Genomic DNA, 12,021 nt, shown 5'->3' on the forward strand with positions numbered 1-12,021 from the left:
CATTTCAGAGCCTGCACCTTTTTATTTTTTTTGCCTTTACTGGAGTGAACAGGTTGAATCAGTACTTCTCTCTCTCTCCCCCCCCCTTTTTAACACAAGTAACTGTACGTGTACTGGAGTAAAGAATGTGCGTAAAGTGTTACTTCTGGACTGTTCCTGGACTACATTTCCCATCATCCTTCACACCTCACATTTGCCCTTTCCCCTCACCAACTGACTCCATGCTCACACTTACATTCAAATTCCAATAATGAGCTTAATAGCACGACGTAAGCACCAAGATAAAATAGCACTAAGAGCCAGGCTAACTAAGTAGGGCAACGTGGCAAAAATTAACTGATGATAAAGCAAACAAAACAGATTCAACATTCAGTCCATATTTTTGCAGCATATGTATTAAAGTCCTTAGTTATTACAGGTATAATACATGTATCTTGGTATACAGACAGGTAATATAAAATGGGCTAAAATTACCGAAGGATAAAAATAACAGCATTTACAAAAGCTTATTTAATGATTCAAGTACCACTACTTTATACTTAAGTTCTCTGGTGTTTTCAAAAGCATAATGAGCATCTGTACAAAATGTACAAGAATTGTATCCCATGTTGCATTGGTGAAGGGTTTCCTCTGTGCGGCATTTTACATTGCACTTCAAATCCCATCATGCAACACTGTGGCTGTCTGTCAAACAGAAGCACCAAAACCACAGTTCCTCCCTATCTTCCATTTTGAAATTCCAGACTTCATTTCCTGACTTGTAGATTTTGAACGAGGCCATAATCACTCGACAGGTCAACTAAGGATGCACAATGATATCGGCACGTCATTGGTATCGGCTGATAAAGGCTTAATGATGAAATATCTGCATCAGCCAGAAGTGAACATTTCTGTTGATATGACAGGTCGATAAAATTACACCTTAGTTATGCCCAAATGCTCGGTGCAAAAAGAAAATGTTACATAAATAAATATATGCCATGTTTTACATAACCTAAGTTGAAGTACTTTTCTTATTTTGCCCAGTGAATGTGAAGGGGGGGGCACAGTGGCCCCACAGCAAGAAGGTCCTGGGTTCGATTCTCACCTGGGACGCTGTCCTCAGTGCCCACTGACCAGGTGGGCTCATCAGTAAAGGCGCTGACAAGGTTTTGCGCAGCCTCGACTTGGAGCCTTGCCGCCGCCGAGTGGCGACAGCGAGACTGTGCATACTCGAACGTTAACTCGTCCAAAACGTTATCGTGTCGTTTACCAAGAACTTGCAATCATGTCGGTGGGGGAACATTGTATTGTCCCTCCATTTCAAAACTCATTCCGGTGAGCCTGCAGAAGGCTTTGCTAGATGAGGGACAAGCACTGTTAAATGAGGAAATGGCATTTCCTCATTCCTTTCAACAAGCAGTTGACGCCGCGGAGTCACATTTTCAAGGAGCTGCACGCCCCCTACGCCGAGCTGCACCGATAGCTGCGGCGACCCCCTCGGCGCAGTCGATTTCGCTCGAGCATAATTTGCGCTTAAGGGCTCCTCTGTGCAGTTTGCATGTTCTCCCCCTACTCCCCTGGGGTTCCTCCAGATAGGAACCCCCTTGCTAAAAACATGCAACAAAAAGTAAAAATAAAAAGTACAATAAAAATCATAAAAAAAAAAAGCCCAGTGAATGTGGACATTTTGAAAAGCATTGTATTTGTTTCTGCATCTGCTAGTGGGCCGTCATGATAAGAGTAGGCATAATAATGTGTTAATTCCACTACAGGAGAGACTTGATAATCAACTTGAAAATAAAAATATGCGCATATATCGGTAGGTATTGGCAATCAGCCAAAAGAGTTGGAAAAATCGTAAAAAAATAATAAAATAATAATAATCCAATATTGTGCATCCGTAAGGTGAATATGAACAATACTCCAACGCATGAAATGACGGTGGCTTTACAGCTGCATAAAATGTGCATTAAATAGGGACGGAAGACCTTTGTACTTTTACAGAATCTTCAGACTGTATGCAATTTAAGACCTGAAAACCATAATGTCCCATACAGTTCCAGACTTGTAGCAGATCTGTGTATTAACCCTGTAAAACACAGCTAGTAGCCATGGGGACAAAATGGCCGAACATACTCTAGCGGTCCAAAATGTTGATGTTGTACAAAGTTTTTCTCAGCAACTTTTAATCTCATCTCAGCATGAGACTGAATCTAGAAATCCACAATCATCTGGAGATGAATGAAGCTACTTCATTTCACAAACGCACACAAACAAGGTGATTGCCCCGGTCGTATACGTGTGGTGACAACGTGGAAGATAAAATCATCAAGTGGAACATTTTCAAAAACAAATGAAATATCATTTAAATGTAACTATCATTTAACTACCATTTAAAATCAAATAAAAATAACGAAGAGTTTTTTTTTTTACATTAGACGCATCAATACATGTGCACTTCCATAATGACTGTACATCGTCTCACACGTCAAAGTCTTACCATCAAAACTGGTCAACATCAGTGGAGATTTAAGACAAAGGGATTTGTGCAAATATGTGTGTGTGTGTGTGTGTGTGTGTGCAGGGTTCACTAGCAAAGAGAGAGCAAACCTATGTGTCTGCACCAGAAAGAGGTTCTGTAGCATTTGCCTATGGTTTTAAAGAAGGGAATCCTATTGAATATATTGAGTATTTGAAAATAGAAATGGGACATCTTCAGGAGTCTCATGCATGAACCTCTCTTTAGAACTCTGAATGCAGCGGTGTTGTTTTCTTTAGATTAAGAAATGGCATTTCTTTCATCTATCGAGAAGTCAGAAATAAAAGCGCAAATACGGGCAATCTAATTAAGAGCCTTGATGGCAGCTCTACATTCAGAGTAAATTAAATCATCGTGATGGATAAAGCAAAGCATTTGAAAGGCTACAACACTGAACCATTCACTTATTGTAGTTTGTCCTATTGAGAAGCATCAGCATAACAAAAGAAAATAGTACAGGTTGCAGTTCACGCCACTCATTATTATTCATCCAAGTTCACTTCAGTGAAATGCCTGTATGGAGGGACAAGTCATTACAATGTGATGAAGGGCGGCCATGTTGGATCTGTGGCAGCGCTTTAATCCACACGTTTCCAGATGCTGGTGGGGAGGAAGTGGACGTCTCTCTGGGGAGGAAGTGGACGTCTCTCTGGGGAGGAAGTGGACGTCTCTCTGGGGAAAAGTGGACGTCTCTCTGGGGAAAAGTGGAGAGGGACGCCTCTCTGGGTAAAAGTGGACGTCTCTCTGGGTAAAAGTGGAGAGGGACGTCTCTCTGGCTAAAAGTGGACGTCTCTCTGTGTGGAAGCTGACATCTATCCAGGTGGAAGTAGACATCTCTCCAGGTGGAAGTAGACATCTATCCAGGTGGAAGTGGACATCTCTCTGGGTAGAAGTGGACATTGCTCTGGGTAGAAGAAGACATTTATCCAGGTCGAAGTGGACATCTCCGGGTGAAAGTCTCTCTGGGTGGAAGTGGACATCTCTCTGGATAGTAGTAGACGTCTCTCTGGATAGTAGTGGACATCCCTCTGGGTAGTAGTGGACATCTCTCTGGATAGTAGTAGACGTCTCTCTGGATAGTTGTGGACATCCCTCTGGGTAGTAGTGGACGTCTCTCTGGATAGTAGTGGACATCTCTCTGGGTAGTAGTGGACGTCTCACAGGGGGATGTGGATCAGGGCCGCTGCGGGTCGTATGGCTAGTAGCGGTTCAGCTTCTCCGGGTCGTTGGAAGCCATCTGGGAGAAGTCCTGGAAAATGTCCTGGTAGGTTTCATCTCCTGCAAAGACAAGAAGGAAACCAAACGTCAATAAACAAGACACTGAGGAGGCGGAGCTACAGGCTAAGGCTGCACAATTAATCTCGCCAAATTGGGCCCTGCAAAGACAACCAGCGGTGACTATGTTGAACTCGTTCATCACCCGTGTTGACACAAGCATTGTGGGCTCAGTAGTGGACAGTGTATAATTTAATAGCACTAATGGGTGCAACTTTTGTTGATAATAAATCTTACTTTTTGTCACAACCTTTGACGTTTAAAACACACAAAATAGTCGGTGCTGTTTGCATCGTCAGGCAGGACTGTACATCATTTTTATGTCCACGATGAATAATTATTGTGTATCGGCACGTCGGCAACATTAAACACTTTCATTGTGTTGAGGTGAAGAAAAGTTGATACAGTATGATGCTATGCTGACATCATAATGTGTTGATACAGTATGATGCTATGCTGACATCATAATGTGTCCCCCCTCCACAGTTTGTAGTGATTCAGTGTTTTGCTCAAGGGCACATCAGCAGGCATGGGCAGGATCATTCTAGCCATAATTGTGCAGCCCTACAGGAGCATGAAGACATCATGCACAGGGACTATGTTTACATGGACTGCAATATTCCAATATTAACCCGATTAAGACAATTACTCTGAATAAGACACTCGACCAGGGCCGATTTTACCAACGGGCTTACCCGGGGCCCGGGACATCAAGGGGCCCAAAAAAAAAAAAAAAAAAAAAAAAAAAAAAAAAAAATTTGGGGACCCTTGATGTTTTTTTTTTGGGCCCCCTGTCCAGGGTCTTCGCAAAAAATGTTTTTTTTACTGACGCCATTCACATTTTTTTGCAGAGTAATAACATCCACTGTGAGAGGGTGTCCACCCGCTATGCCGACCACTCGCAATGCCGACCTTAGGTTTAGGCGTGGGGGGTGGGAGAGGTTAGGTTTTGGGTTAGGCTCTGGGGGAGGTTAGGTTTAGGCGTGGGGGTGGGAGAGGTTAGGTTTTGGGTTAGGGTCTGGGGGAGGTTAGGTTTAGGCATGGGGGCTGGGAGAGGGGAGGTCGGAACAGCGAGAGGTCGGAACAACGACATGGAACCCTGTGAGAGGGCTCCCGAATTTATCGTGCTTAGGGCCTAGGGCTTAGAAAAGGAGAAGATACTGAATAATGACATCACAACAGTATAATCCTAATGTTGATTTAAAGTGAGATATTCCTTTAAATATGTCTAAAAAAGGTTAAAAAAAAACACTCAAATTTTTTTTCGGTGGCGAAGGGGGGGCCCTGCAGAGATGAATAGCCCAGGGGCCCATGAAGTGTAAAATCGGCCCTGCACTCGACTGCCATGTAAACAGCATGTCCTGATTACCTTAACCTGCCTAAGGACATAGTCGAAGTAAGCAATCATCAATAATCAATCAAAATTTAAACATGGAGTATTCCGATGTTAGTCGCATTATTGAATTGTAGAGATGTAAACACCTGAATCGCAATATGATGTCCTATTGGAGTTTTTCGCAGCATTTGGTGACAAGCACGGCAGTCAAACTGCTTGATGACATGCTCTACCTTCCAGCGAGTGTTGCGCAACTTGTTTACAGAAGGAACGATGGCTGCCGCCGGTAAAAAAGCTGTCCCAACATTCTGCCAGTAGAAACACGACAGAAAGGCCTTCGGGTTCAATTCAGGAGGGGAAACTCCGACGTAGGAAGTCATGTGGGCGTGTCTTCAGTCATTCATCGGACTCTGCTCTGTAGCGTGTGAACGGGAATATTCTATAAGCAACTCATGTAAACACCTTATACAGAATATTGTCTTATTTAGATTAAGGCCAATAATCGGATTATGGAAGTCCATGTAAACGTAGTCAGTGTCATTAGAATGGAAAAGAGAAAGTCGGCCATACCTGTCAGAGCGTTGGCATGGCTCGAAAATATGAAACGGAATAACAGAGGAAGACGGACGGGAAGGAAGGAGGAACAGGAAACAGAATAACACAGAGGAAGATGAGTGTGAAGGAAGGAGGAACAGGAAACAGAATAACACAGAGGAAGAGGAGTGTGAAGGAAGGAGGAACAGGAAACAGAATAACACAGAGGAAGAGGAGTGTGAAGGAAGGAGGAACAGGAAACAGAATAACACAGAGGAAGAGGAGTGTGAAGGAAGGAGGAACAGGAAACAGAATAACACAGAGGAAGAGGAGTGTGAAGGAAGGAGGAACAGGAAACAGAATAACACAGAGAAAGAGGAGTGTGAAGGAAGGAGGAACAGGAAACAGAATAACACAGAGGAAGATGAGTGTGAAGGAAGGAGGAACAGGAAACAGAATAACACAGAGGAAGAGGAGTGTGAAGGAAGGAGGAACAGGAAACAGAATAACACAGAGGAAGATGAGTGTGAAGGAAGGAGGAACAGGAAACAGAATAACACAGAGGAAGAGGAGTGTGAAGGAAGGAGGAACAGGAAACAGAATAACACAGAGGAAGATGAGTGTGAAGGAAGGAGGAACAGGAAACAGAATAACACAGAGGAAGAGGAGTGTGAAGGAAGGAGGAACAGGAAACAGAATAACACAGAGGAAGAGGAGTGTGAAGGAAGGAGGAACAGGAAACAGAATAACACAGAGGAAGAGGAGTGTGAAGGAAGGAGGAACAGGAAACAGAATAACACAGAGGAAGATGAGTGTGAAGGAAGGAGGAACAGGAAACAGAATAACACAGAGGAAGAGGAGTGTGAAGGAAGGAGGAACAGGAAACAGAATAACACAGAGGAAGAGGAGTGTGAAGGAAGGAGGAACAGGAAACAGAATAACACAGAGGAAGAGGAGTGTGAAGGAAGGAGGAACAGGAAACAGAATAACACAGAGGAAGAGGAGTGTGAAGGAAGGAGGAACAGGAAACAGAATAACACAGAGGAAGAGGAGTGTGAAGGAAGGAGGAACAGGAAACAGAATAACACAGAGGAAGAGGAGTGTGAAGGAAGGAGGAACAGGAAACAGAATAACACAGAGGAAGAGGAGTGTGAAGGAAGGAGGAACAGGAAACAGAATAACACAGAGGAAGATGAGTGTGAAGGAAGGAGGAACAGGAAACAGAATAACACAGAGGAAGAGGAGTGTGAAGGAAGGAGGAACAGGAAACAGAATAACACAGAGGAAGAGGAGTGTGAAGGAAGGAGGAACAGGAAACAGAATAACACAGAGGAAGAGGAGTGTGAAGGAAGGAGGAACAGGAAACAGAATAACACAGAGGAAGATGAGTGTGAAGGAAGGAGGAACAGGAAACAGAATAACACAGAGGAAGAGGAGTGTGAAGGAAGGAGGAACAGGAAACAGAATAACACAGAGGAAGATGAGTGTGAAGGAAGGAGGAACAGGAAACAGAATAACACAGAGGAAGAGGAGTGTGAAGGAAGGAGGAACAGGAAACAGAATAACACAGAGGAAGATGAGTGTGAAGGAAGGAGGAACAGGAAACAGAATAACACAGTGGAAGATGAGTGTGAAGGAAGGAGGAACAGGAAACAGAATAACACAGAGGAAGAGGAGTGTGAAGGAAGGAGGAACAGGAAACAGAATAACACAGAGGAAGATGAGTGGGAAGGAAGAGAACAGGCAAACGTTTGAGAAAGCAGGCAGAGAGGCCTTTCGTTAGGGTCGGCGATGGAGTCGGAAAGAAAAGACAAAGCCCACAACAATTAGTTTTTGTTAACAACTGTATTGTTTTAAAGTGCAGGATTTTATGTACAAAAATACAGCTGTGTTGCCTCAGAAACAAGAGAACAGAAGAAAGGCACAGACTCTTGGGAGGAGAGTGAGAAAAGTACAGAACCAAGAGAGTGACGTTACAGAGAGACGAGTGAATGAAAGCAATAAGGAACAGAGTGTTACAACAGAGAGCCTCATGTTACACCAGAGTGTTACTTCACAACATTGTCTTTTTGCAAATGCCTGGTTAAAGGATGAATTCACCCAAAAATAAAAATTCAGTCACTATCTACTCAGCCTATATTTTAGCTACAATCTTCTTCACTGTGGTTGTAACTAAAAACAGTATATAAATGACACCTTTTCAAGTCACAGCACGGGGCACGGTGATAACGCTGTCGCCTCACAGCTAGAAGGTCCTGGGTTCAATTCCCGCCTGGGACAAATTTCACGGCGCCTCCAAAGCATGAGTGTACTGGCTGCCGTGCACGTGGCTGCATGCCAAATAGTGTTTGTGACCAAAATAAAGACAGGGTTTGTCCGTCCGGTTTAATCTGAATCTTTTCAAGTCAACTCAGCATTTCAGGGCTTCAGGAGACTTGGATTACGCCAGGCGAGCAGTATGGAATCATTTTGTGTGTGTGCGCGGCGGTGTTTACTGTTTGGAAGTTGGTCACCGTTCACTTCAGATGTTTAGGACAATGCTGTAACTCTGCTTCCATAAAAAAAAAAAAACTTCACCCGACCACCCACCGGCATGAAGGTGACATTTTAATTTGTGGGTGAACTTATCCTGGTGAACTTTGACACCAAATTCGATTTATTTCCCTTTTCAGGCTACTTCATTCATGATCAGAAAAAGCATATCGGCCGCAATATCCATTAAGAAAAAGGCATTTATCAAAAATATTTAAAACATGATGTTATATGTTAAAACGTTTTGAGATTGTATACATCATCCAGTGACCGCCCACAGAAATCTCCAACCATCCCCCCCAGGTTGGGAAGCGCAGCTCTGCACTTCTGCCATACACTTAATAATCGGGTAAAAGCACTTGAGTGAGGGGAGCTGTGATTTTAGAGGTGGTTGAAAGGTCACAGTCATCCCCTCATCACTCCTATCTGTCATCAGCTGATTGGAGGCGCAGATGAGGAGGCTCTCTGCTTACCAAGGAAGACTGCAAGCTGATGCTCATTCTCTGGCAGAGTGAAACGAGGTCAGGATCATTCACAGCACATACCTCAAACTCTACTCTGCCCTTCTACCTAAAACATCCCCCTCCCCCTCGTATACACATCACTAGTGCATCTGTTGTTCACATTGAGGCAGTGACAGTCAAAAATGGCTCCTGTGTCATTTCAAAGCAACTGTTGCACACAGACAAAAACCAAAACACATATTTATTTTCTACCCAAGGAGCATTCTCATCATTAGGTCCAAAACATTACTGACTTATTTTTAAATAGCGAGAAATGGCTGAAAAGCAGCATTCAGGCAACGACATTGTTTTAACGAGCTAATGATAGAGTGGCTACCTACAGTGACACAACATCTAGCCCTGAATGCAACACAGTACTCCATTCATCGAGGACATTTCTGAGCAAAGCCCACCCTCTTGTGGTCAGCACAAATAAATGCAAGCTGCCCTCCTTCTCCCCTGTGAGAAACAAACCACTCTCATCTCAGTATCTCAATCAGGGAAAAATCACATGGCAGAACAGCGTGCTCGCTAAACACGCTGTTCTGCCAGCACAAGGGGGCGCTGTTCAAGGGACTTGGATGAGCGGAGATGAGCGTTTTAATCAAAGTGCTTTTGTGCCCTATGAGGGCCAGGCTGTATGGAGCAGAGACACGGGTTGTAACTCGGGTACGAGTCTGTTATTACATCATTATCCACAATACTCGTGTGAGCGTCATACATCTCTAGCCACATGTCGACTTTTCTTATTTGTATTGTTTTGTTGTTAAGCTCCCAAATGACTAAGATACATAAGCTACAGGAAGAGTAAGTGATACAAAGCTGTACATGGTTACATGTGGATATTTTTTTTTCGAGGCTATTGCACTTCTTGCTTGAAGGTGAACCATCCTCAAATAGGGCAAAAAAAAAATTCAAATTCAGCATTTTTCTCACCCCAAATTCAGTTTTTCCATCTTAATTTCCAAATGGCTCTACTCAAATGGTTTCCCTACAGTAGTATACTTGAGTAAAACCCTTAAAAGGATCATTATGGTCAATTTCAAACTGGGCCTTAAAGGAACACTCCACACTAACTCAAATTAATAACTCATTAACTCAAATCAACTCTCAATAACTGTCAAACTAGATGAATGATGAATAGTTTGACAGTTATTGAGAGTTGATTTGAGTTAATGAGTTAACTCAATAACTGTCAAATTAAATGACAGACTTCAAAACTGTTTACAGTTTTCTGATATACTACTGATGTTCTAATGATACAAAGCTGGTTGAAAATGGGCGGAGTGTTCCTTTAACCACCTCGTTTTTTGCCGTCATTATGATTAGATTGTGTTCAATATATTGTCACTTCACGATCAAGCTTTATGAACCTCCAGTTTGCAGTTTGTGCTGCTCTGACTTTTTTTGGTTGGACTGTGGAGATTGTGTTGGTCCTTTCAGGACATTTTGGACAGCAGCACTACCTGCAAACTGGACGTGTGTAAAACTCGACACTGAAGTCAATACAATTTTGAACACAACCAGTCATGTTGACAAAAAGTATGAAAATAAGGCCCAGCTTGAAAATAACCGTAATTCTCCTTTAGGAGTCCACTAGCAGATGCCATTAAAATGCCTTTCAGCTTACAATTCTGGATTTCCTGTGATGACAATGGGTGAGTGAGTAGCTAGCACACACACTGACTAAGAACCAAGACACAACGTTGTCAGAACAGGTAGAAAATAACACCCGCATAAAAAAATACCCTAAAGAAACTCAATGATGCCAGCAGAGACCCTCGTGCCTTGTGCAAACTGTGTTCTGACAACACATAACATAACTCCAGGCTCACTCTCAACTCTGCTTATGTATTCTGTCAAATACTGACTCTATAGAAATGTATATATACACATAATTTACAACAATGTCCATAATGCTAACATGGTTCCTAGGATTATGTTTATGAATGCAACGGTTCTAAAATAGATATTTTCATCTGACCAGGCATGTCAACTTCACAACATTAAGATGCACATTTTCAAACAAGTAAACATGACCTTTAAAATGGTTAAGACTCAGAGGGAAGCAGACAAGCATGGGGACATGGAAAAGCTACTGTCATTGCATAACCATTCAAAAGCAATGTGCATACATTATTCCCTCAGGCCAATTTAAAATGAGACACCCTCGCACCCTTTAAAGTCCAAACTGCTCTGATGGTCAACACCCCACACCCTTTAAAGTCCATACTGCTCTGATGGTCAACACCCCACACCACTCCAACGTCCAAACTGCTCTGATGGTCAACACCCCACACCACTCCAACGTCCAAACTGCTCTGATGGTCAACACCCCACACCACTCCAACGTCCAAACTCCTCTGATGGTCAACACCCCACGCCCTTTAAAGTCCATACTGCTCTGATGGTCAACACCCCACACCACTCCAACGTCCAAACTGCTCTGATGGTCAACACCCCACGCCCTTTAAAGTCCATACTGCTCTGATGGTCAACACCCCACACCACTCCAACGTCCAAACTCCTCTGATGGTCAACACCCCACGCCCTTTAAAGTCCATACTGCTCTGATGGTCAACACCCCACACCACTCCAACGTCCAAACTCCTCTGATGGTCAACACCCCACACCCTTTAAAGTCCAAACTCCTCTGATGGTCAACACCCCACACCACTCCAACGTCCAAACTCCTCTGATGGTCAACACCCCACACCACTCCAACGTCCAAACTGCTCTGATGGTCAACACCCCACACCACTCCAACGTCCAAACTCCTCTGATGGTCAACACCCCACACCACTCCAACGTCCAAACTCCTCTGATGGTCAACACTAGGGTTTAATCCCATGAAATGGGATTCCCGGGAAATGCCATCCAACACATTTCCCGTTTCCCGGAAAATTAATGATGGGAAACCGGGATTTTTTTTTGTATTTTTACATGCAGAACATATTGGAATAGGCCTATATTTGATTATGCAGACAGTTTACTTTCTTAAATGATGTAGCCTATGTTTTAAAAGAACATGTAATATATTAGGCTACTGTAAGCATTGTAAAGTCATTAAATGTTCACGATGTAGGCCTATATGCATTTCGGAGACATCAAAGTGAATCAATCAACCAACAATCAGTCAATTTTCTATTTATATAGCGCCAAATAACAAGGTATTGCAGGCAGATTTTAATACTAGCTTCTCTAACAACAATGCTATAGCCAGTCATTTGAAATTTGATATCCTTTGCAGAGTGGAATTAATTTCTGATTTTATTTCGGCGTGTTTTGGCCATGCACCTTTGTGCACTGTGCGCCGGTGG

At 43.1% G+C, this 12,021-nt stretch overlaps 1 protein-coding gene across 1 annotated transcript in view; it reads right to left on the reverse strand.

The window, feature by feature from the left end:
* Window positions 1-388: 388 nt before the first annotated feature.
* Window positions 389-12,021, reverse strand: part of LOC310786836 (arf-GAP with coiled-coil, ANK repeat and PH domain-containing protein 2-like) — a gene marked incomplete at its 5' end in the record, with an annotated part of 157,934 nt that continues 146,301 nt past the window's right edge. The window contains one exon of the mRNA XM_083648153.1: window positions 389-3,799. Within this exon, the coding sequence (XP_083504279.1) occupies window positions 3,720-3,799 (80 nt within the window). The 3' untranslated portion in view covers window positions 389-3,719. The remainder of the gene's footprint in view (window positions 3,800-12,021) is intronic.

The sequence above is a fragment of the Poromitra crassiceps genome, assembly GCF_964638095.1.
Source record: "Poromitra crassiceps genome assembly, chromosome: 12".
NCBI lineage: Eukaryota > Metazoa > Chordata > Actinopteri > Beryciformes > Melamphaidae > Poromitra > Poromitra crassiceps.